This window comes from Pistacia vera, unplaced genomic scaffold, assembly GCF_008641045.1.
Source record: "Pistacia vera cultivar Batoury unplaced genomic scaffold, PisVer_v2 Contig338, whole genome shotgun sequence".
Lineage (NCBI taxonomy): Eukaryota > Viridiplantae > Streptophyta > Magnoliopsida > Sapindales > Anacardiaceae > Pistacia > Pistacia vera.
The window spans coordinates 1261756-1287516 of record NW_022196155.1 but is presented as its reverse complement, the minus strand read 5'-3'; the positions used below and the strand labels follow the sequence as shown (position 1 = coordinate 1287516).

The 25761-nt window shown below is 36.7% G+C and overlaps 4 protein-coding genes across 7 annotated transcripts; 2 read left to right on the top strand and 2 right to left on the bottom strand.

Moving 5' to 3' along the window:
• Window positions 1-6369: 6369 nt before the first annotated feature.
• LOC116138096 (putative lipid-binding protein AIR1) lies at window positions 6370-7046 on the bottom strand. Its single transcript, XM_031423829.1, has one exon. It carries the CDS (start codon window positions 6961-6963, stop codon window positions 6592-6594), a length of 372 nt encoding a protein of 123 aa, XP_031279689.1. The 5' UTR covers window positions 6964-7046; the 3' UTR covers window positions 6370-6591.
• A 2795-nt stretch (window positions 7047-9841) lies between these two features.
• On the top strand, window positions 9842-11990 carry LOC116138049 (vesicle-associated membrane protein 711). Of its 2 annotated transcripts, none has more exons than XM_031423762.1 (4): window positions 9842-10380; window positions 10862-11052; window positions 11231-11394; window positions 11616-11990. In XM_031423762.1, exons 1-4 carry the CDS (start codon window positions 10164-10166, stop codon window positions 11704-11706), a joined length of 663 nt encoding a protein of 220 aa, XP_031279622.1. In that variant the 5' UTR covers window positions 9842-10163; the 3' UTR covers window positions 11707-11990. The 2 variants fall into 2 exon arrangements, with proteins under 2 accessions (XP_031279622.1, XP_031279623.1); XM_031423763.1 differs by having other exon boundaries at window positions 10258-10380; window positions 10852-11052.
• Window positions 11991-12343: 353 nt separating this feature from the next.
• LOC116137985 (protein FAR1-RELATED SEQUENCE 6-like) lies at window positions 12344-15570 on the bottom strand. 2 transcript variants are annotated; one of them, XM_031423679.1, is made up of 2 exons: window positions 15435-15570; window positions 12344-14399 (listed from the first exon to the last, which is right to left on the bottom strand). In XM_031423679.1, the coding sequence occupies exon 2, from the start codon at window positions 14397-14399 to the stop codon at window positions 12381-12383; it is 2019 nt and encodes a 672-aa protein (XP_031279539.1). In that variant the 5' UTR covers window positions 15435-15570; the 3' UTR covers window positions 12344-12380. The 2 variants fall into 2 exon arrangements, with proteins under 2 accessions (XP_031279539.1, XP_031279540.1); XM_031423680.1 differs by lacking the exon at window positions 15435-15570 and adding an exon at window positions 15324-15410.
• Window positions 15571-17183: 1613 nt separating this feature from the next.
• LOC116137989 lies at window positions 17184-25596 on the top strand. 2 transcript variants are annotated; one of them, XM_031423685.1, is made up of 10 exons: window positions 17184-18656; window positions 19187-19660; window positions 19752-20053; window positions 20814-21539; window positions 21619-21897; window positions 22102-22263; window positions 22351-23289; window positions 23391-23606; window positions 24554-24814; window positions 25118-25596. In XM_031423685.1, the coding sequence occupies exons 1-10, from the start codon at window positions 17306-17308 to the stop codon at window positions 25460-25462; spliced, it is 5055 nt and encodes a 1684-aa protein (XP_031279545.1). In that variant the 5' UTR covers window positions 17184-17305; the 3' UTR covers window positions 25463-25596. The 2 variants fall into 2 exon arrangements, with proteins under 2 accessions (XP_031279545.1, XP_031279546.1); XM_031423686.1 differs by lacking the exons at window positions 22351-23289; window positions 23391-23606; window positions 24554-24814; window positions 25118-25596 and having other exon boundaries at window positions 21619-21916; window positions 22102-22236.
• The last annotated feature ends 165 nt before the right edge of the window (window positions 25597-25761 follow it).

Sequence of the window (25761 nt, the reverse complement as noted above, 5' to 3'; positions counted from 1 at the left end):
ATCATCTTATCATTACTATCAACAATGAGCATGTCATCAGCGTAAAGACATAAAATGACATAACCATCATTCGTTTCTTTGACGTAGAGGTATTTGTCACATTCATTGATTTTGAAGCCACTAGCCATCATAGCACTATCAAATTTTACATGCCATTGTTTTGGTGCTTGCTTTAATCTATATAAAGACTTGACCAGTTTACAAACTTTCTTTTCTTGCCTTGAGGCAGAAAAACCCTTGGGTTGTTCTATATATATTTCTTCTTCCAAATCTCCATTAAGAAAAGCTGTTTATACATCCATTTGATGTAATTCTAGATTTCGCAAAGATGCAATCGCGAGTATCATCCTAATGGAATTTATTTTCGTCACAAGAGAATACGTATCAAAGTAATCTAGGCTTTCTTTTTGCTTGTATCCCTTAATTACAAGTTTAGCCTTGTACTTGTCAATTGATCCATCTACTTTCTTTTTCCTCTTGAAAATCTATTTGGATCCTAGAGTTTTACATCCCAGAGGAAGATCCACTAGTTCCCATGTATGATTTTGTAGGATAGAGTCAATTTCATTCTTAATAGTCTCTTTCCAAAAAGGTCATTCTGAAGATCTCACAGCTTCTTCAAATGTTTGAGGTTCATCTTTTAACAGATAAGTTAGAAAATCTAGACCCAAGGATTTTATTGTCCTTGTTCTTTTGCTATGTCTAGGTCCATTTTCAACTTCTTGACTATTTTCAACCATCATCTCTTATGTTCGTTTAGATGAACAAGATCCTTCTTTGGATGTACATGGAAATACATGTTCTAAGAAAGATGCATTTCTAGATTCCATTATCGTGTTCTCGTGTATGTCTGGGATTTTGGGCTCATGCACAAGAAATCGTTAAGCACCACTATTATGTGCATAGCCAATGAAGATGTAATCAACTGTTTTTGGACATATTTTTACCTTCTTTGGTGTCGGTACTGCTACTTTGGCAAGAGACCCCCATACTTGCAAGTATTTATAGAAATGTTTCCTTCTTTTCCATAATTCATAAGGGGTTTTGTCTTCCTTTTTTCGAGGTATCTTATTTAAAAGATAATTAGCTGACAACACAGCTTCCCCTCACATGTTTTGAGACAACCCAAAATAGCATTACATTCATCATTTCTTTCAAAGTACGATTCTTTCGCCCAACAATTCCATTTGACTGAGGTGAATAAAGTGCTGTAGTTTCGTGTATAATTCCGTGTTGTGCACAGAAATCACGAAACGGTGATTCATACTCACCATCTCCGTCACTTCGTGACACCTTTATCTTTTTATTAAATTGATTCTCAACTTCATTCTTATAAAGAATAAACTTATTAATAGTTTCGTCCTTTCTTTTTAGCAAATACACATAACATAATCTTGTGCTATCATCAACAAAAGTAATAAAATACTTATTGCCACCCCTTGTTTGTACAAACTTTAGGTCACAAATATCACTGTGAACTAAATCAAGAGGATTTGTGATTCTTTCAATACTATTAAATGATGACCTTGTCAATTTTGCCTCAACACAAGTTTCACACTTATATTTGGAATCGATTTGGAAAATAGGTATGTGATTTAAGTTAATTAATTTACACAAAGTATTATAATTAAAGTGTCCTAGTCTACCATGCCACGCATAAGAAGACTCAAGCAAATAAGCAGAAGAATTTCTCTTATTAATGCTATTAGGTTTTACGAAACAAACGTTAAGCTTAAATAACCCATACTCACATAACCTTTTCCAACATACATTCATTTCTTTGACAAAACTACTTTGTCTGACTTAAGAACTATACGAAAACCATGCTTGTTCAGCAAAGAACCAGACATCAGGTTCTTATGGATTTCTGGCACATACAGAACATTGTTTAGAGTTATCTCTTTCCTAGATGTCATCTTTAAGACCACCCTTCCTTGGCCTTCAATCTCTGAAGTAGCTGAATTTCCCATGTATAACTTTTCCCCATTTTCATTTGGTTCAAAGGAATTAAATAGTCTTTTGTCTGAGCAGACATGCCGAGTGGCTCCAGTGTCAAGCCACCATTCTCTTAGGTTAGACCCAACCAGATTCACTTCTGAAACCACCGTAGAGAGACTTATGTCAGAGACATCCTGAGTAATATTCTCCATAACATTTGCCTCTTTGATTCGGTTTCTTCTTGGCAATGTACAATCAGAAGCTTTGTGACCCATCTTGTCACAATTAAAACACTTGCCTTGGAACTTTTTTGGCTTCTTAGAGATGCCTCCTTTTGGCCCCAGCTTGGCCTTTTTCCCTATCTTCTTAGAATTAGAACTCTGACTATGCTCCATAACATTTGCTTTTGTTTCTGCAGGAGTAAACCCTCAATTTTTAGAACTTCTATTGTCTTCTTCAATCCGAAGTCTAACAATGAGTTCTTCTAAGTTCATCGCCTTTTGCTTGTGCTTAAGATAGTTCTTGAAATCTTTCCATGCGGGAGGTAGCTTCTCAATAATGGCAGCTACTGGGAAAGTTTCACTTAGCACCATCCCTTCAGAATGAATTTCATGTAAAATCAACTGGATCTCTTGCACTTGACTGATAACAGCTCTTGAGTCCATCATTTTATAATTGAGGAATCGTCCCACCATAAACTTTTTGGACCCAACATCCTCAGTTTTATATTTACAGTCTAAAGAGTCATAATTCTTTGGCCGTTTTCTTTGAAGCGTACACACTGTACAATGAATTTGTCACACAATTCATGACATAATTTCGGCACAAAAATTCAGAATGTATCCAAACATCAACAGCATTGATAACTTGAACATCGTGCTCATCTTCTTTAAGCGTAGGAGTATCCTCAGTCAAGAATCTCGGAAGATTCAAGGTGGTCAAATAGAAAAAAATCTTTTGTTGCCACCTCTTGAAATGCATTCCACTGAATTTTTATGGTTTTTCCGCATGGTTCATAGGAATAGAGGCCGGTGCCACATGAGTTGGTGTGGGAGCCACAACTTGGTTCGACACATCACCAGAGTTTGATTCGGATGTCATTTTCTTAAAAAATCCAAACTAAAAAATTATTATGTGAATTTTTGAACAGTAGTCAAAAGATAATTCCCAGGAAACACTGGAGGGGTCACAAACGGTCCCTCTTAAAATTCAATGTCCTTAGTCATAATTTCTCTAAATCGTACTATTAAAATTTCACCAGCACACTTTTACTGCACAAGGATTGCAGCCTTTGGGAATATCAAAACACAATGTTTTTAACAAAATAAACTATTATTACTAATAAAGTCGAATCTGTTTTAAGATTGTTATAAAAAAAAAAAATTGTTATAAAATAATCAACTATTATATTAGTAACCGCAAATAACAAATTTTTTTAATATAAAACAATAAAATTAACTGTCAATAAAATAAAAAGACAATACAATAAAATTAACAATACCAATAACTTGATTACGTATAGGAAATCATTCAAAATGATAGGATGGGATTCGAAGAATACAACCTTAGGAAGAATGTCGAGGCCTGTGTAACACACAGTTTCCTTAAAACAGATTTGCCTCTTTCACTCGGGTGCATAAGGATTTGAACAGCGTTTGTTTCCTAGGATACAATGACAGATGAATAGCAAGAGAGGCACCACTCTTCTATTCTAACGAATTAAATAAAGTCTTAACTCTAATAAAAGAAAACTTTAAAAACTAGAAAAAAAAATAAGAAATTGAAAAAGCTCGCAACTTTTTTTGGTGTGTTTGAAATGAGAGGAATAACACTTTTTTATACTACTCTGGGACAAAACATTGAATTCCACCATTATTTTCACCTTTTCATTTTCTAATTCTTAAAACTTCCTCCATTAACCCACTAACCTTTCACTTTTCAAATTCTCAACTTACATCACTTTATTTCAGCCTATTTAATAAAATATTCCAACAAATGCAAAGCAATAACACTGCCCACTTCCCATCTTCGTCCTCTTTCGTACAATTAATGCAGAATTTTCACCTCTCCCAGGGCCAAATTAATTCAAACTAGTTTCTGCAAGACATCATGTCCATTTATTTAGATATTTCAGTTCTCGATCAGCGACCATCAACCATCAATCGCATGTGCAATCACCTTGTTTTTTTGTAATCATTCCATCATGTGAATGTTTCGCTTGCACTGTCTGTAAGAAGATAAAACAAAAGAAAGCTAACTGTTCCGGCCCGTTTGTGAGATATATGAATCATATCGATCATCTGAGATGCTGCAAAGAAAACGGAAGGAAGATTTGATGAAAAGGGTCTCTGAAATAATGTTTTAACCTGTAGCTTATTTATGACATGACTTGATAGATTGGTAACTGCAACGAAATGGAAAAAAAATAATAATAATAACATCACGAGTTCAATTATTAAAAAAATTATACAGAACAAGTGAAACCGAAGTTTATTATTGCGGCCTTTTTTGGTAACCACCCATACTCTTCCTCTCATTGAAAGGAAGCCACAAAAATCTTGAAGCAACCAAAGAAAAAGAAAACAAACAACAAATTAAGCGAAAAAATAATAACATGCAAAGGGAGATAGTAGAATGAAATCTGTAGCGGAATTACCATGTAAAAAGCCTCTTACTTCCGCGGGAGAGCTATATATATATATGTGTGTGTGTATATTTATCATCATCAAACCCTCTCGGTAATTTTACACAGCTTTCTTGAATTGTCTAAGCTCAATTTCTATTGCATTAATATTGGAATTAATTTCACCCTTCTTCTCTGAAAAGCCATTGTACAGTTCAAGAAAGCTGTGGAAGATCATCAAGAGGATCATCACCTTGGAGAATTCATCATAATCATCTCAACCCTGATAGCATATACATGCTAACTTCTGAGTAAGCTTTTGATTATGAGAAATTAAAAAGTAGAGAGATGGTAAAGTACTAAAGTAGATATACATATATTTCTCTCTACGTGTGTGTGTGTGTGTGTGTGTGTGTGAGAGAGAGAGAGAGAGAGAGAGAGAGAGAGAGAGATTGGTTCAGATTCTGCCTGACCAGTGAATTGATGGCCAGTCAACCAATTCTACCTAAACACGACATTACCCAAACAATTGGCACCCACCACTTGGATCCACTATTTGCCCGTGCTTCAGCACTCTTCATATGATGATTTTAGCCTAAGCCCCCATAAAAACTGTAAAGAATTTTTAGATAATTAAAAAACTGTATGCAGATTGAGTGTTTGAAAAGCTAAGAATATAAATGCTGATGTATTCGCTGCACTAAGTAGATCTGATACTTTTAGTAGAAATTCTTTTCATATATAATCAGCTTTCCTTCGGTCATCACTCCAATTCATTCCACGTATGGAAAGAATAGGTGATGGCAAAATATATGTAGCCAACCACTTTGAACCCATGACCAATTTCCTGTGGGTATGTGTGGCATTAATTATTAGCTTTTCAATTTATGATTAAAGTATTCTACCATATATTAGGCATTAATTCTACAACATATGAGCCAAAACAATTCATGTATGGTAGGGTAGACTAGAGCCAGAGTTTGGGATTAGGGCATCCAATTTTTTTTAATTTCTGGCTGAAATTACACTGTAAATTCAGCTCCTTCCATTTATGTAATGTCTTCTTTTTCATCAATATAATTAGTGGTTTTTAAAATTAGTAGTTTAGTACGTAGCAATATTTTATTAATTGATATATGAATTATATGATCGCCCACCCATTTTGTGGTAAAGTATCTCCAAGTTCAAAGCCAATCTATTTAAATATAATCACCGGAATGGAGTTCTCTATGGTTGGGTTAGCTAGGGAGAACATTACACGCTAAACAAGAAAAAAGGGTGGTCCACTTATTGCTTGAAAATTACATAGATATTATGATACAAACTATTATAAAAAATAACTATTAACAGGACCATACATGTGATCTTTTTGTGGTGAGACATCTAGTGCCTGTTCTTATCCAGGATATCATGGCAGATTCTTTATTGAATTATGTTTTCCGATTATTGAAATTTTGAAATGAATTTTTAGTAAGTTCATAGAAGAAAGCAAATTTCCTTTTGTATGATAAGTAATGTAAGAAATTTTCTTCGCATTCATGTAATGTGAGAGAGAGATTTTGTGTACTGTGCAAGCATATCGATAATGACTTAACAATGTAAAGCCAGTACTGTTTCCTGAATAGCTTAAGAATAAGAAATTAATAGAGAGAATCAGATTGTACTTTACACAGCTACATTTGAATACTCTGTCCACATATTTTATTTGCTTTTTTTTGGTAATTTTTTTTTTTTTTTTTTCCAGATTTTTCAATACTGATTAAGAATTGATATATAGAAAAAGATTCAGAAGTGAAAACGTATCCATCTAATTTCAGATTAGAGAATAATTTAATGAGTCATAACATTAACAACACATTACAACAGGCATAGGCAAAATGGCTTGCCTAGTTATTTGAAAGAACAAATCACAGAAAACACATACAAAAAGGAAAAAGAAAATAATAAGCAAAACAACCAGAAACAATAAGCACATATATGCGTGAGATGACACAACACATAATGAAGAAGAGATCTTGATAAACAACTTCCTAACTGGGACATTGGAAGTTTGGAGGAAGTGTCTTGGCACATGCACTAAGGAGTAAACCGAGTGTAACTGGCACGTCCAAGTTAATTCCAAGCACATTGGCTTTGATGGCAGTGCATAGACACAAAGCAGCTTCCAAATCGGCCAATCCTTTAATCAAAGCACAGCATTTGCTACCAGAAGGAGGGTCTCCAACCACAACGTTAACCAGTCCGAGAAGGTCTACACAAACTCCTAGGTTCAATGTAGGGCAAGATCTCGGAGGCGGTGAGGGCTTGACTGAGGGGTTGCATGAACCACAAGCACTTGTTAATGTTGAGGAAAAAAGCAAAGATAGCACAAAAATAGTGCTGTAGAGCTTGTTGGAAGCCATGGCTAGCTCTAGATTATTGCTACTACACTTACTGGTTTAAGAGCTTGGTGTGGATTTGGTGCAATGGGGAGACAGCTTTTTTAAGGGGAATCCTGAGGTGGCTGTTGGAAGATTGATTGAGTGGCAGAGAGAGAAAAATGTTGATAACGTACTTCGTTGGATTTTTGTTCGCTTGTGACTTGTGAGGAGTATGCTGTACTATGGCATCCAGAGCTATCATGTACAGTACAAAATTGTTTAATATTAACAATTAACAATCACAAAACAATAATACAGAGTGATTTCTCCAATGCTACAGCCACGTCCAATAATTCAGTATGTTTGCTAATCCAATAATTGAATAGTATCATATACTCTTTTTAGTCACTTCAAAATTAACTGATTAATAGTCCCAAAACCTTTATAATTTGCTGTTGATTTAGCTATTAATCAAGCCCTTTTTTTTTAACCCTAAATAGTGGTTGAGGAGGCATTTATGTATAGGTAGCTATATTGAAGCGACATATCAGTATTTTACGAATAGATTCCAAGAGAAGCATGGAGACAAATACTGAAATACTTACCTTCTTTACTGTTCCTTGTTTTTAGCATTGTCCAGTAGAGTGATTTTTTTAGCAGCTAAAAACTATGAGGTCCAGAACGCACGGCTTCAATCACATGGTTTCGGACCTCATTGCCGGCCAGCTAGCTCGTGTGATTGCAATATGTTGTGTCAGCTTCCCCGTAGCTATTAAATAGTCTTGTCGTGATCGCCGGAGGGGTTGTTTTGAGACCATTATCATGTCATCTATGTCTTAATTTCCATCATTATTCAACCAATTATATTATAGGATATGTTTTTCATAGTCTCAAGGAAATTTGGGAATGGTGATGCGTAATTTTATCGTTAATGAATAGGAAAGATTAGACGTTAAAGATATGATCAGTAAATATATATATATATAATATTTTTGTATATTATACCCTAGGATTATCCTTTTAATTGATTAATTTCATCTTCCAAAGGAAGCTTCCTTAATGAAAATGATTTTGGACAAAGAAAGAAAGAAAGGTGCGAGATAATAGGTCAGTTATTGTAAAAGATAAACATAAAATTGGATTTTGAGTGGAGCTTTTCTGATGTGTTGTAAATGGTCCCAAAATGAAAAGGCTTGTAATGGATTTAGATTAGACTTGTGATGAAAAAACTTGCAGAACTTATGCCTGGCGCCCATAACTTCTTCTCTTTAAATATTATGTTATGTCTCAAAATATAATGGTTGATACATGCTGATATCATCAAATACCAATCAAAATTTGAAAAAACATTCCACCGTCCAGAATATACTATTTCTGTAAAGGCAAAAAGAATCTAACTGTCAACAACTCAATCAAGTCAAGAATTTGTACCTCAATGAATTTGGTTTGCACACCTATCCAAGCCCTATTTAATTTAAAGATATTAATTGGGTTCTCAACAAATAGGAAGGCAGGAGGGATCTTCACGGAATCAAACCATTTGTAAAATTGTAATCATGACCTTGAGTAAAACGGGTATAAATAGGCAGCTCCCCCTTACAAAATCGAGATAAGATGCTCACGCATTCAACAAAGAAAATAACAAAGACATATTATTAGAAAGAGATTGACTTGACATTCTCTAAGAACACTTAGAACACTAAACACTTGTGATACCAGATTGCAGTTTGCGACCTCTTGAAAGCCTGTCTAATGATCAGAAACAAATTTATATAAACGAACACAATGAATGTAGGATTTGCTTTAAGCATCTGAACCACTATAAAAATTATCTTGTCAACTTTACATGGCATTGTGCTTGCAACACCTCACCCACTTAATTTAATTAACTCGCGTATAATTTCCCAACACTTTACACATGCGAAATTGTTGGTTTCAAAATCAAGTATCAACATATTAGGATGCGAGTTCAACAGCCATGAAATAATTGGTAGTTGAGCCAGGCAGGAACTTCTTGTTATTCAATACTTTGGTTATGTGTTCGTATTGTCAAAATATTTTCATAACGTTTGCTACGCATAAGGTATTTCAATAATATTCTGTATAAGATTATGGTGCATACTGTTCCGGGATTTGGATACTTGAGGTCAACAGTGTTCGAATCAACAGACGACTTTGATCTTTTTTATTGGTGAGTTTCGGGTATGATTTATCCTCAAAGTCCAAGTTAGTCTTCTTTCTTTTGAAAAGCCAGAGCCCAAAACAACCTGCAAAACCAGCAAGAAAACGTCATTAGGATATTCTCCATACCTTGGGATTTTAGTAGTTGATGACTCTCACCGTCTTACCTCTGTAGAAACGAAAATAATATAGTTACTGAAAGGGGCGTACCAAATTCATGCACTGAATGATGTGGCGTAATCCTGACCGACGATTAATATTAACTCATAATTAATCTATGGTCAGGATTATGTTACGTTATTTGGTGTATGAATTCAGTACGCTTATTTCGATAACTGTAACATTACTCTTGTAAGAAAGAAGAAGACAAAGAGAATGAGTGGGGGATTGTTGCCACTAATTCTGCAATATCCGCATTTAAATTTTAAAACATCTTTCGAAGCTTAAAATCTGTGGCCCAAAGATAAAAACAGGCCCAAACTTGTAGGGATGATTTGTATGTAGGGTTAGAATTTTTTAGCCCATTGTCCAGAAATAGAGATGGATCAGTCATGTTATGGGCGGGAAATGTGTGAAGTTGACCCACCCCAATCAATATCAAACTACTAAAAGAATACCCTTTTTCTTTTCCATAGCTGTAAGCCTATAAGGCTATAACCAACCAAACCCTTTTCAACTAAGCTAACAAATTAACGATAATGGAATAAAAAGAAGGAAACAGAATAATAAATTATAAAAATCCAGATGTACCCTTTTGTTTCTGAATCGTGAAAGAATAATAAATACCAGAATAAACAAACGTGGCTTCCTCTTCCGAACACAACCTTTCCAACTTGATTCAACTTACCTTTCCGCCAAAACAAAAAAAACCAACACAATTACAGTTTAAACCAATTTGATCGGCGACGCGAATAATTGGAGAGAGAATTAGCGCAGATCTACCTCAATCACTCAATCAATTAGAGGGAGGGACCTCTAATTGATCCATCTGCTATCGCAGCGACTGAGATAGATACCTCTTATTGATCCATCCGCTATCGCAGCGACTGAGATAGGTAGAGATGGCGATACTTTACGCTTTAGTGGCTCGAGGGTCGGTGGTGCTGGCGGAGTACAGCGCCACCGCCACCAACGCCAGCACCATCTCCAGACAGATACTCGAGAAGATTCCTGGAAACAATGACAGCCACGTGTCCTATTCTCAAGATCGGTACATCTTTCACGTCAAACGCACCGACGGTCTCACCGTTCTTTGTATGGCTGATGATACCGCCGAAAGTAAGCCTATTTTTCTTGTTTGTTTGAACTTTCGAGATTAATTGCTCCTGAATTCTACTTTTTTTGTGATTGTTAATATTGTGAGGTATCTATGGCTAGGTTTTCACTAGTTCGAATTTTCAATTATTCTCCAAACAAGTTTGGGATATATAAAAGGCTTGTTTTGAATTGTTATATTTGTTTGAAATTTGATAAGATATGATTTATATAGCTGAGTGTTCTTCATGTAATTTGGCATCTTATTCAGTATTCACCAATAACAATAGACGCAAAGCATAACTTATGATGTGTAGATTGTTTAACAGGGGACCAACACATTGGTATAGAGATAGGGAGATTATTTGTTCTACTTGGTTGGCATTAACTCAAGCTGTATACATAAGTGTGATATTTCTGGCTTGAGAAGAAATTACTCAAACAGCTTCTTATTTACAGCATTTCATTCGGTGTATTCTATAATAACTTGTAATGTTTTGTCCAGGAAGAATTCCTTTTGCATTTCTTGAAGACATTCATCAGAGATTTGTAAGGACTTATGGCCGTGCTGTTCATTCAGCACAAGCTTATGGCATGAATGATGAATTTTCAAGGGTATTAAGCCAGCAAATGGAATACTACTCAAATGACCCAAATGCAGATAGGATGAATCGACTAAAAGGTGAAATGAATCAGGTAGGTTTCATAACTTCAATCTAATTATTTTCCAGGAGTGCTGCTAATTAGCTATGGTGTCCAATTGAAATGAATGATCAATATGAAGATGAATTTGGTTATACCCTATTGACACCCATGTTAACAGCTTGTAGTGTTTTGAATTTAATTTTCCTTAACCTATTGTGGTATGTTATAGGTACGAAACGTGATGATAGAGAATATTGACAAAGTTCTAGAGAGAGGTGATCGTTTGGAATTGTTGGTTGATAAAACTGCTAATATGCAAGGAAATACATTCCGCTTCAGAAAACAAGCTCGTCGTTTCAGAAGCACTGTATGGTGGAGAAATGTTAAGCTCACGTATGTCTCTAAACTAGTAGTTTATTTGCATAATAATAACATCAAAAGAGGTGCAAATAATAACATCAAAAGAGGCACTTCACTAGAACTGCTGTGCATATTAGGTGTTTCCTCAAGCTGTCATAGTGTTTGCAATAGATATATTTCTATTTACCTCAAATTAGAAGAGACATACAAAAATGAATAACATTTTGCCCACTAACTGGCTTTGCCTCTTGCAGGGTTGCACTTATTCTGCTTATCCTGGTGATTCTTTATGTTGTTTTGGCTTTCGTTTGTCATGGGCTTACTCTACCTTCCTGCCTAAAGTGACGATTTCCGTTGAGTGAGATTTGAGTGCGTTTCCCATTTTTTTTTTTTTTTTTTTAAATATTTCTTTGTTTCTCCCTCTATGCTGCCCTCTCCTTTTGGGCAAATGGGATTTTTCTATTCCAGCTTCCTCCGCTGTGACTTGTATTAGGTTTTCTTTATGTTATGTGAGTTGTGAAGTTCTCGAAAGCTGTCTTTGAGTGTGCACTTGTGTTACTGTCGAGCATGGAGATTCAAATTAGTTTATATTGTATGGCTTGGTAAAGGTGAAATCTACGAAACTCATATGTGCGGTGTTGACCTTTTTGTGCACTAGTAGATGCCACATCTGGTAATGACAAAACGTTGTCAAATGCTGAATACTGAATTGATCCATTTTCATCAGAATCCGACCATAATTTTATTTGAATTAATAGTAACCCCTGATTGAGAAGGACGGGATGACTGAAAAACCTTAAAAAACTAATTTGAAGGTTATTGCAAAATCATTTTCCAGCAGGTATAATTACATTTATGAATCGTTTTCCTATTATATTAATTACCATTATAATTAAAGCATTTTGGGACTATGATTCTCTGTGAGAGTGAGCAATATAAAGAAGAGAGCTGTAAATTTATCAGAGACCTTTATGCTTGTTGCTAGTTAAAACATTGGATTTGATATAATTTCAACTCTATTACACCACATTGTCCTCTACAAGATTAAATCTGTTCAACAACTCCTCCAATTCATGCAATGCTACCTTATGATGTTCTTGAGATTGTGCCCCTTTTTCCACAACGGGAATGGCACATTTATATAGATGATTATACCAGTAAATTGGATTATGCACATCAACATTACTAACATTACTGAAGCCATCGTCAAGAAGACACCTGCATTTAAAATCCTTACTCCAACGAGGAAGAATATAACGAGAAGGAATTTCTTCAACACCATTATAGTTAAGAACATTCAATGCATGCCTGCACAGATACCCTTTGTAGTTGAACAAACTGCATATACACCGGATATCAATCTGACTCGTCTCATACAAAACCTCGTAATTCCGGACCTCCTTCTTGTTTCCCTCTATTTCAACTCGTTCTTTCACTATGTACGTTATTATTGCTCCACTAGCATCGACTTGTCTTGTGTTAAAGCAAGAGTACATTCCTTCAACTTCGGACTGAAACCTCTTAAAAATTTCTTTTGTATACACTTTAGAGAGCTGCACCTCAAAATTACATCTTGTTTTCAAATCAAAACTTGTACTTCTTGACTCCAGATCTGCCGTGGCTTCTTTCACGTGCTTCCTGTGCAGAGCCAGATCATACTTATCAACAAATTCCTTAAAAGATGTATGTTTATGTACATAACCATCAAAAAATGCATTCAAGCTCTCGTTCTCTTTGACAGGGATCATTCCCGCAAAAAATATGTCCTTCAAGTACACTGGAACCCACCTTTGGCGGTCCTCATACAGTGTCTGCAGCCATTTATTATCCCCAAGCCCGTAGCGCTTGATCATACCAGCCCAGGCAGTTTCAAACTCAGCTATCTTCAAAGACTTATAGATAGCTTTATTCAATTGACTTTTAATTGCTTCATAACCCTTCAATCCTCCCAACTTCTCTGGAACTCTCTGCATGATATACAACATACAATAACAATGACGTGCTTTTGGGAAAACCTCAGAGACAGCACTCTTCAGGGGTTTGCTTTGGTCAGTAATGATAACTTGTGGAGTCCGACCTTGCATGCAGTTAAGCCAAGCCCTGAAGATCCAAACAAAATATTCTACTGACTCATGCCCAAGTAAGCCACATCCCAACAATACATGTTGTCCATGGTGATTCACACCAACAAATGAAATCAGAGGGATTTCATATTTGTTAGCAATGCATGTTGTGTCGATTGCAACTGTGTCACAGAAATGGCCACTGGAGGCCCTGGACCTGGCATCAGCCCAGAACACATTCCTCAAGCAGCCATCATTGTCAAGGTCCATCAAATAAAAGAAGTTTGGATTTGTTAACTTCATTCGACAGAAGTAATTATAAACTGCAAGTGCATCTCCTTCTTTAAGTTCCAAGTGTTTAGAGTGATCAATGGGATTCAAACCCTCTCTTTCATCAATACTAGTAGACCCATTACACCCAGCATCCACAATGGCTGTTCGATACAACTTAATAGTATGCACTTCAGTAACAGGTTTCAGTGGTGGCTGAGCCCTTCTTGCTGCAAGAATCATTCTTTTGTGGGACTTGTAAAACCGTTTTATTTGTGGATTCACAGGATGGTTGTGTTGAAGCTCAACCTCAACTATTCTCCACCTCTTAGAGTCCATGAGTCTAATGACTATCATTGCAGGACAACCAGTTCTTGTCTCCGGTCGTGGATTATTGGCTTCACTTTTTTTCTTGAAACCTGCACTGCTGCAGCTAAGTTTTGCTCTATACCGCTCTTTTCTCTTTGATCTAAACCATGAGTTGCTGACTCTGATGCCGAAACCCTGCTCCTTTGCATAGACATTATAAAAATCATAAGCTTCTTCGAAAGAATCAAATTCCAAACCTATAGTAGGTTGAGGAGGTTCCTTCTTTGCATGAATTTCACCAGCTTCATCATCATGTCCCACTCCAAAGTCTCCATCAGCATCATACTCATCACCCTCATCAAAGACTGGCTCACTGTTGAGACAAACTTCTTCCATCTGGATACAAATTAAAAGGGCACAATAAAATTTCGACGCAGGCAGTTTCTGTCTTGAGCACTAAACATTACCACAAAACTAAGGACAAAATTGACAAGACTAAGAAAACTCCTTACATCATGAACAATGAACAGATCTAACAACTTCCAAAAGAAGTCCACTTCTTGGAAGACAAAATACAATAAAGACAATGTGTGTATGGATACTGCATCAAAAACTGTTGAACCATGGCACTCAAGAATATCTGAAAGTGGGCAATTTAATCTACAGAAACCTAACAATTTCTAATCAGTAAATCCAGTAAGCATATCAACTGGCCCTAAATTGTCAATAGCTTCTTCTAAAGGCTTATTTGCAATCACATTTGGTATCACATGTAACTAAAGCATCATAATATTTTTTTGTGTAAACAGATATTCCTTCAAAAACTCATAAGAGTTCATTTTTATATACAAAAGCAACATGGACTCCAATTCTTTCAGCATTTCACTGGCTCGAATTTATAATTCAACTTTTGATCATAATAATAGTAGAAGTACCATATAAGTGGTAATGATACCTTAACTCCAAACTCTATCACAGTTGATCATGTTGAAGAGATCACCCTGTTGGTTTCTTTAAGAAATTATAACCAAGTTAAAAACTTGGAAAAATTTGAGCACTTAAACAAGCTTAAAACATCCCTCTAATCGAATAAAATGTTATCTCCAACCCTTGTCCAAACCCACCAACACAACAAACTAGTTCAGCAAAGCACATTCATCAGTCTGCTCATACAATTCATAGCCAAAACAAGTAAACAAATTATAATTTATTTTCACAAGTGATAAGACTCGTAAATTTTCATACTTTACTTAAATTTCTAGCTAAAAAGGTCGAACAAGTACTAACTGAAAACTAATAAAATGAAGGCAAGTGTCTTACACATATTAAAAAAGCTTCTGTCAAGGATCGAAATGGAAACCCTAAGTGAAATTATAACTGAGAATTGGAGTTAAAATTTGAAATTGAGAGGTAAATTTTAGACGATCTTACAATGATATACTAAGCCGAGGGACCAGTAGGAGAAGAGATGAGTATCGGAGGCACTGAGTCACTGCTCCGAGTTGGCGTGAAAGAAAAGTGCGAGTCACACTGGGGCTTACAGACGTTTCATAGATCTTTCGACTTATTCTGCTGACACGTGTGGTTTGTGTTGAGTAACATGAGACTACTGTGTTTCCTATTGGTAACAATACCATATATATTTAATAATATTTTTAAAAAGATTTATTAAACCCCTTAATAATTCAAATAATATGCATAAACTACCTTTAATTGTCATATATACTAGAACCTCTATATTATGACCAATTAAATTTAATTTATTACTACGAAGAAATTATAATTAATATATTGTAGTTACAAAAATTATTATTTTTGTTAAAAGTTATTGTTTTGATTTCTTATTTTATAATACATGTTTCAATAGTAAAAACGAATTGAGTAATCAAATTCGACAACATCACTATATTAATGAAATTGATATTAATGTTTTCCTCAACCATCAAAATGAGTAATAAGTCGTTATGTTTTAACTGAAAAAGAAATTATTATTTGAATTAAAAAATGATAAGAAAAATAGATAATCTTGAGAATGATAGAATAAAAATACCAAAAATTTTATGTCAAGAAGCTCTAAACATGTTTGAGAAGCTAGAAGTATTTTAGCTTCAATAAGATGGTGTAAGATAAAAGATATGTCACCGTCCAGAATAATTTTAGATAAATATTTTATTTCATCTTAAACCTTTAATATAACATAGCATATACTGTTTACCATATAATAGAGACGAGTTCTTTAAAACAGAAAAATTATAACTTATTACAATATAAAATTTATTCTTATTTATAACTGGTCTAAGTTAGGATCATAATTTTTTATGATAACACAAAAATTATTCTTATGTAGAGTATCATATAAAGAGGTTATACTTGTGTGTATATATATATATATATAATCCTTAAAAATTATAATTAATTGTTCTTACCCAATCAAAGGGAATAATACTGTTTCTTTACAGCTATATTATAACTTCCATAATTACTAACAGTGCTATTTTTAAGGGTAAAATTTAGGAATTTGTCATTTCGCTAATCTTTGAGTCGGAACATTCCTTTACACTTTTTTTTTTTTTTTTTTTTTTTTTTTTTTTTTTAAACTTTTATTGGGCAAATACTCATTGAGTCATTGTAGTTGGCAGCTAACGATGATGTCCTCAAATCAAGCTCCTTTCTAAAGGGGGCCAAAAAAGCTGTGGCCCGACCCTCCGCTATATAATAATAACCGTTGGATGCGCCCATCGAATTTATTTACGGTTGAAAACTGAAATAGATTTTAGAAAATTTAATCAAAATCAGATTCCTTTTTTTTTTTTACTTTACGATCAAATAACAAGCCGCACGATATGATATGATGGGCCCAATAGAGTTCCGGTAATGCTGACGTGTCTTATGGAAATTGAGGAGACAAAGACGAATATACAGTTTATTAGAGCCTTCACAGTGCAATACCTTGGTCACATGCACTGTGGGCCCAGATGCTCGTGCTGTAAAAGTCCTATAAATAGACGGCGGATACATGAATGCCTACGTTATAAATGCACACTCGTCCGTATAATATCATTAGCAGCTCTTCACACAAAAAGCACAAACTCAAAAGGAAAAAAAAAAAAAAAAAAGAGCAGTGCAGGTTAACTATCATGCGCCCCTGATTGTCCAAGGGCCTCCTGCTCTTACCCTCTAGCCACATAATATCACCCTTTGTTTCTCTCTCTAGAGAACTCTCGTATTTCTCTCTCTGAAAAAATTGATCAAAAACTAAAAAAAATAAACCAGAGAGAACCAAAAAAAACCCTAAAAAAGCAATGAAGCAGAGTTCATCTGAGGTAGTATCATCATCATCATCATCATCAACAGCATCATCTTTATCCGACCACTCACAGCCCGCCACCTCATCCGAAAAACCACAATCATTCTCAGCAGCAACCGGAGGAGTGGAGGACTTATCTACGGGACCAAGGGACGGGAGCGGCGGGGCCCAAGAAACCGTTACTGTCGATCGGCGTGGAGAGTACTCGGCTGTGTGCAGATGGACGGTTCACAATTTCCCTCGAATCAGAGCTAGGGCACTCTGGAGCAAGTACTTCGAGGTAGGCGGTTATGATTGTCGTTTATTAGTTTATCCGAAAGGAGACTCACAAGCTTTGCCTGGCTACATCTCCATATACCTCCAAATCATGGACCCTCGTGGTACTTCTTCTTCCAAATGGGACTGCTTCGCCAGTTACCGCTTAGCGATAGTCAACCTATCAGATGATTCTAAAACTATACATCGTGATTCGTGGCATAGATTCTCTAGCAAAAAGAAATCGCATGGTTGGTGTGACTTCACCCCTTCCTCTACTGTTTTTGATCCCAAATTAGGTTTCTTATTAAATAACGATTCAGTTTTAATCACTGCCGATATTTTGATTTTAAATGAATCTGTTAGTTTCACCCGTGATAATAATGAGTTACAATCACCGTCTATGATATCGTCCTCGGTGGTTGCTGCTCCAGTATCTGATGTATTGAGTGGGAAATTCACCTGGAAAGTGCATAATTTTAGTTTGTTCAAGGAAATGATAAAGACACAGAAGATAATGAGTCCAGTTTTCCCAGCTGGAGAGTGTAATTTGAGGATTAGTGTGTATCAAAGCTCGGTGAATGGGCAGGAATATCTGTCAATGTGTTTGGAGAGTAAGGATATGGAGAAGACGGTGGTGTCAGATAGGAGTTGTTGGTGTTTGTTTAGAATGTCTGTATTGAATCAAAAGCCTGGGTCCAATCACATGCATAGAGACTCATATGGTAGGTTTGCTGCGGATAATAAGAGTGGGGATAATACAAGTTTAGGATGGAATGATTATATGAAGATGGCAGATTTTGTTGGGCCTGAATCAGGGTTTTTGGTGGATGATACTGCAGTGTTTAGTACATCCTTCCATGTGATCAAGGAGTTGAGTAGTTTCTCAAAGAATGGGGCGTTGGTTGGATGGAGGAGTGGCAGTGGGGCGAGGAAGTCTGATGGGCATATGGGGAAGTTTACTTGGAGGATTGAGAATTTCACAAGGTTGAAGGATCTTTTGAAGAAGAGGAAAATTACAGGGCTCTGCATTAAGAGCCGGAGGTTTCAGATTGGAAACCGGGATTGCCGTCTCATTGTTTATCCCAGAGGTATGCAAGACTATTGTGGTAGTTTGTATGTTGTATAACTGTTATCTTTTTATCGTGTCCTTTAATGGATGTTAGTTGGTTGATATGATTGATGTGTTTAATATTAAGTGATGGCCTCTTAATATATGGATAAATAAAGACTAGAGGTTCCTGTATTATTTTTATTGTTGAGGGATGACCCTTTTTCTTTAACTTGTCTGAGCCAGGTTCATAGCTGCTTAGGGTAGTGGTTGGGTGAAATTTTTTCATATGATTCATGGTGTTGGAGCAGTGTAACATGCATTTGGCTCATCATTTGTACCCTGATTCTTGACACTTGCTTACACTGTGCCTAGGAAAGTGTAAGTGATGACAATTTTTCATATGCTAAAATCTTGTTTCTTAGATTCTCCTAAGGAAGTGACTTTCCATCATGCATGGTGTCTTTTCATTAACACTGGGATCGTTGGACTTTAAATCATATGAGCTGGCTTAGTTTGAGCTTGCAAGAATGAACTGATGTAAGTTTCCATTTTATTTAATGGTATCAGGGCAGTCTCAGCCACCATGCCACCTTTCAGTGTTTCTTGAAGTTATGGATTCACGAAATACTTCGAGTGATTGGAGCTGTTTTGTGAGTCATCGATTGTCAGTTGTGAACCAAAGAATGGAGGAGAAATCAGTCACAAAGGAATCTCAGAATCGCTATTCCAAAGCTGCAAAGGATTGGGGTTGGCGTGAATTTGTGACGCTTACAAGTCTCTTTGATCAAGATTCTGGTTTTCTTGTCCAGGACACAGTTGTATTCTCAGCAGAGGTTCTGATTTTGAAAGAGACCTCAATAATGCAGGATTTTACTGATCGGGGTACTGATTCTACCAATGCTTGTACCCAAACTGACAAGGTTGGGAGAAGAAGTTCATTTACTTGGAAGGTGGAAAACTTCTTGTCCTTCAAGGAAATAATGGAAACCCGAAAAATCTTTAGCAAATTCTTTCAAGCTGGTGGATGTGAGCTTCGAATTGGTGGGTGTTTGCTCTTGAGTTCTCTCCACTCTGAATGCAGTTGAAGTTGTTTGCCTTTATTTGACTGATAACTAGTTGCTTCATGATGCAGGTGTGTATGAGTCATTTGACACAATTTGTATATATTTAGAGAGTGATCAGTCTGTTGGTAGTGATCCAGATAAAAACTTTTGGGTCAGATACAGGATGGCTGTGGTGAATCAAAAGAACCCAGCCAAGACTGTTTGGAAGGAGTCTTCTATATGTACAAAGACATGGAATAATTCGGTTTTGCAATTCATGAAGGTGTCTGATATGTTGGAAGCTGATGCAGGCTTTCTGATGCGTGACACTGTTGTTTTTGTTTGTGAGATATTAGATTGCTGCCCTTGGTTTGAGTTTTCAGATCTAGAGGTTAGTAGTTTGGACCTGTTCAATCTAATTGTTATCTGTCATCCTCTATGTGCAAGTTTTGTTTGTTCACTTTTTGGTGTGTTAGGGCCTATATTATTAATAGGCTTTTTGTTGACTTTGGAAAATATTCATTAAATCAATTCCCTTATGAAGCTATTGACTTGGAGATGGGGCTGGTGTTTTTCACAGTTTTCATTTAAACCCTTCCAAATGGTGCCCCATCTATAAATTTGAATAGTTGTATAAAAAAATATGGAAATTTATAAAGAGATATAAATGTCCTCAGTGTATTATACCTGATTAGATTAATTCCTTCATGACAGATTGTAATTACAGAAAAAATTGTTGGCGTATTTCTGTATCTCAACCACATTCTGAAGAAGTTTTTCCAACAACAAACTAGGTGCATACCATGTTTGCTTATGTACATGGGTGTGTTATATTTTCTGTTTATTGTTGTGTACGTTTGTGGTTTCAAGCTTATATTGAATAAATTGTGCTTCATGGATGGTTATAAGACTCACATTTGAATTTAAATAACCTTTTTTGAATCGTAGATCTGGGCTGTTAGATGTTCAGTGTATCTGGAGTGAATTTCTATTAATGGATTTACATGATTTGGATGTTTTAGCTCAAATTCTTTATTTCATTCCAGTTATGATCACCAGATCTATACATGAAGCAGCATGTGATTTGGCTTACTTCGTTCTTCTGTCATGATTGATGTGTCTGTGTTCATTTGTGTTTTCTCTTGTGTCAGGTTTTTGCATCTGAGGATGATCAGGATGCTTTGACAACTGATCCTGATGAACTCATTGATTCCGAGGATAGTGAAGGAATTAGTGGAGATGAAGAAGATATTGTTAGAAATCTTCTTTCAAGAGCTGGGTTTCATTTAACATATGGAGATAATCCTTCACAGCCACAGGTTACTCTGAGAGAAAAGCTTCTGATGGATGCTGGTGCAATTGCTGGTTTTCTGACTGGCCTTCGTGTTTATCTTGATGACCCAGCTAAAGCAAAACGCTTGCTTCTACCAACCAAGCTCTCTGGTAGTAATGATGGAAAGAAGGTCACAAAAACTGAAGAATCTTCCCCCAGTGTGATGAATTTGTTAATGGGAGTTAAAGTCCTGCAGCAGGCTATCATTGATCTACTTTTGGATATCATGGTGGAATGCTGCCAACCTTCAGAAGGAAGTACTCATGATGATTCTTCTGATGCAAATTCAAAACCTTCTCTTGATAGCAGTGGGGGTGCCAGGCCATTGGAATCTGATAGGGAGAATGGAGCGACAGAATCTGCTCAAATTCCTGTATATGAGAGATTGGATTCTGGTGTGGATGATAGTAGCAGTACCTCTGCCGTACAAAGTTCTGATGTGAATGGAATTGTTGTACCCGAGAAAGCACTGCCTGGACAGCCTACTTCTCCACCAGAAACATCAGCTGGGGGTTCTTTGGAAAGTGCTTCTCTTCGCACTAAGGTATGAGTTTGAATTGTGCAACTGCTGATCTTCTTGGCTTAATTCTTTTGTATTAACTTATTGACCAAACTTTTTCCAGACCAAGTGGCCTGAGCAATCTGAGGAGCTCTTAGGACTGATTGTAAATTCTCTAAGGGCCTTAGATGGAGCTGTTCCACAGGGCTGTCCCGAGCCAAGACGACGTCCACAGTCAGCACAGAAGATTTCTCTTGTATTGGATAAAGCTCCTAAGCATCTACAGCCAGACCTAGTTGCTTTGGTACCAAAATTGGTAGAGCATTCAGAGCACCCGCTGGCTGCGTGTGCCCTTCTTGAACGACTTCAAAAGCCAGATGCCGAGCCTGCGTTACGGATCCCTGTAAGATAGCTTTGCAGAGGTCTTCACCCCTTTTACTGCATGTTTTTATTTGTAAACTTTATTAGAAGAAATCCTGAGCCTTTGTTTCTGTTGGCATGTTGTCTAGTTTCCATATTGTTTATATATGTTACTTACTTTGTAGTTTAGATGCGTATTCTATTGCTACATTATCCATTGCCTATTTATGATGATTTTGGTTGTCAGGTTTTTGGTGCCCTGAGTCAACTGGATTGTGGCAGTGAAGTGTGGGAACGTGTTTTATTGCAATCTTTTGAGCTTTTGACAGACTCAAACGATGAACCACTGGCAGCAACCTTAGATTTTATATTTAAGGCCGCCTCCCAATGCCAACATCTTCCTGAAGCGGTATGCATTCTCGTCATCATCATATTCTGTTTTTTCTGGCATAGTTTCCCCATAAGGATATGTAACCTTGTATGTTCTCATCTGCAGGTTAGAACAGTTCGTGTTAGGCTTAAAAATTTGGGTGCGGATGTTTCTCCTTGTGTCCTTGATTTTCTAAGTAAAACTGTAAATAGTTGGGGAGATGTTGCAGAGACTATACTTAGAGATATTGATTCTGATGATGATTTTGGTGACAATTGCTCAACAATGCCTTGTGGGCTCTTTTTGTTTGGAGAGAATGGGCCTACTTCAGAAAAGTTACATGTGGTGGATGAACAGGCCTTCCGTGCTGCTTGTCATTTTTCTGATATATACATACTGATTGAGTTGTTATCTATACCTTGTCTTGCTGTTGAAGCTGCTCAAACTTTTGAGAGAGCTGTAGCTAGAGGAACCATTGTGGCTCAAGCTGTAGCCATGGTATTGGAAAGACGCCTTGCTCAAAGACTGAATCTTAGTGCCAGATTTGTTGCTGAAAATTTTCATCATGCAGATGTGGTCGTGGAGGGAGAGGCCAGTGAACAGCTAAGAGTCCAACGTGATGACTTTAATTGTGTTCTTGGTCTTGCTGAGACGTTGGCCCTCTGTAGGGACCTACGTGTGAAGGGGTTTGTGAAAATGCTGTACACAATATTGTTAAAATGGTATCCTGATGAGTCCTACCGCGGCAGGATGCTGAAGAGACTGGTTGATCGTGCAACCAGCACTACAGACAGTAGCCGTGAAGTAGATCTGGACTTGGAAATTTTGGTTATTCTGGTCTGTGAGGAGCAAGAAATTGTTAGACCTGTTCTGAGCATGATGCGGGAGGTTGCTGAACTTGCAAATGTTGATCGGGCAGCTCTTTGGCACCAGTTATGTGCTAGTGAAGATGAGATTATTCGTATGCGTGAAGAGAGGAAGGCTGAAATGGCAAATATGGTTAGAGAAAAAGCTATTATCTCACAAAAGCTGAATGAATCTGAGGCTACAAATAATCGTCTTAAGGTACTTGATATGATTTGACTAATAATTAGATCTGGTGAATCACTACTGCATTTTAATTGTTTGGGGTTACTGGAAATGATGATACCATTTATTATTGGCAGTCTGAAATGAGGGCTGAGACGGATCGCTTTGCTCGTGAGAAGAAAGAGCTTTCTGAACAAATACAGGAAGTTGAAAGTCAGCTAGAATGGATTCGTTCTGAGCGGGATGATGAAATTGCTAAGCTCAGTGCTGAGAAAAAAGTTCTTCAGGATCGTCTTCATGATGCAGAGAATCAACTCTCCCAATTGAAATCCCGGAAACGTGATGAATTGAAGGTAGTAATTACTCTCTCTCTCTCTCTCTCTCTCTCTCTCTCTCTCTCTCTCCTCTTTTCTCTTTTGGGTTGAAAATTAACTGATTCTACTCATCTGTTTTCGAAAATAATTACTTTTCTATTTCCTACACGAGTATTTGATGGCATTGCTTCATATATCCCGGTCCTCTCACCTCTGGAGCTAAGTGGTACCTCTTCCCCATTTAAGATGTTGGTCTGCTGGTTTCAGTTATGGAAGAGAAGGGTTATGAGTTGCATTACCAAGCTCTATTCCAAGAGGGAAGGTCCTACAATATCTTAATATCAATTCTAGCATTGAGACTTGTAAACCTAATACTAGATGACTGCTGTACACCTCAGCAAGAGGTGTTGTGGGGAGTCTGATCTCGTTGAACTTGTATCACAATGGTTCTCTTATGTTTTTCCTTCGGGATTGTTGGAAGATCATATTGAGGAAGTCATGGGTTTTTTGAGGAAGTTATATTGCAATGACAATGGTAATATTTGGAGGCAAGATTTGTCATTTTGATGTTTTCCTTGTTTATAGTTCGACTGTCGACTGTGTGTCATCTCCTGGTGGGTGTGTAATTTACCAATTTTTGGTTGGCCTAAAAATCTCCGTCTCTCCATAAGAATGAGCTGAAGTTGAGAGATTTGAGTACAATCTTCATAGGTGCATGAGTAATTAGGTAACTCTTTGAGCTTGGTATGTCTTCAAGTGTGAATGGAATATTGAAAATGTGAAACTAGGTCACATCATCCAGGAAAAGTGAACCAATCATGACAATAAATTTTTTTCCATATATTTTGTTGAACTTACATTACCTTTGGAGATTGCAAGGGTGGGGGTGGTGATTATCTGCTGATAAATGAACTATTATTTGTTTTGCGTTTTGTATTGATAACTGTTTTAATACCTTTTCTGACAACAATTTATGAATGTGACAGAGAGTAATGAAGGAGAAAAATGCTCTTGCTGAAAGATTGAAGAGCGCTGAAGCTGCAAGAAAAAGATTTGATGATGAATTAAAACGATATGCCACTGAGAATGTGACGCGGGAAGAAATTTGTCAGTCTCTTCAGGATGAAGTTCGACGGTTGACACAAACAGTTGGGCAAACTGAAGGAGAAAAGAGGGACAAGGAAGAGCAGGTTGCTCGATGTGAAGCATATATTGATGGCATGGAATCAAAATTGCAGACATGCCAGGTTTTTGCCACAACACAGCATATAACCTTTTCCTTTCTCTATATTTGTCGTACTCTTTATCGTCATAATGGTGATCGTCATCTTCTTTCTTCCCCTTCTAATACCCTCCAGTCTTAATTTTCTTTTTGCATTCCTCCAGTGAAGTTAACTATCTTAATTGTTTCGTGTTGAATTTGGATATAATTGAGCATGTAGTTAGCATAATAACCATTGTTTTAATCTACTATTGGAAGTTTTTGAAATCTGTGTCTTCTCTTTCTTTCTCGTTCCACACTGATGTTCAGCATTTATTGTGTTTTGCAGCAATATATTCAGAACCTCGAGGCTCAGCTTCAAGAAGAAATGTCACGACATGCCCCGCTATATGGTGCTGGTTTGGAAGCTCTGTCAATGAAGGAGTTGGAAACACTAGCACGTATTCACGAGGAAGGGCTTAGGCAAATCCACGCTATCCAACAATGTAAAGGGAGTCCAGCTGGCAGTCCTCTCGTGAGTCCTCACCCGCATCCACACAATCATGGATTATATCCAAGTGCACCGCCGCCAATGGCTGTTGGATTGCCTCCATCACTGATCCCAAATGGTGTTGGGATCCACAGCAATGGACACGTGAATGGTGCTGTTGGACCTTGGTTCAACCATTCTTGAAATTAGGTATGAGAGGTTACACTATAAAATGAGGCATGCATTTGTTGGCCTAATAGAGAGAGCTGTTGGGTGACATCTCTATATGAAAAAGGGATGTTATTTTTGAATTACTCGGCATTTTTCACTGGTAGGACTGTTGGTGCACAATGGATTGGTGGGAAAGTAATAATACTAATAGTGATCTCGATTGGATGTTGAATGGGTGGATAGTTTACTGGTAATTCAATTGCGGGAGTGTATCCAATAGAACTGACAGTTGCAAAATGCCATACTTAATTGTTTCTTTTTTTTTTTTTTTG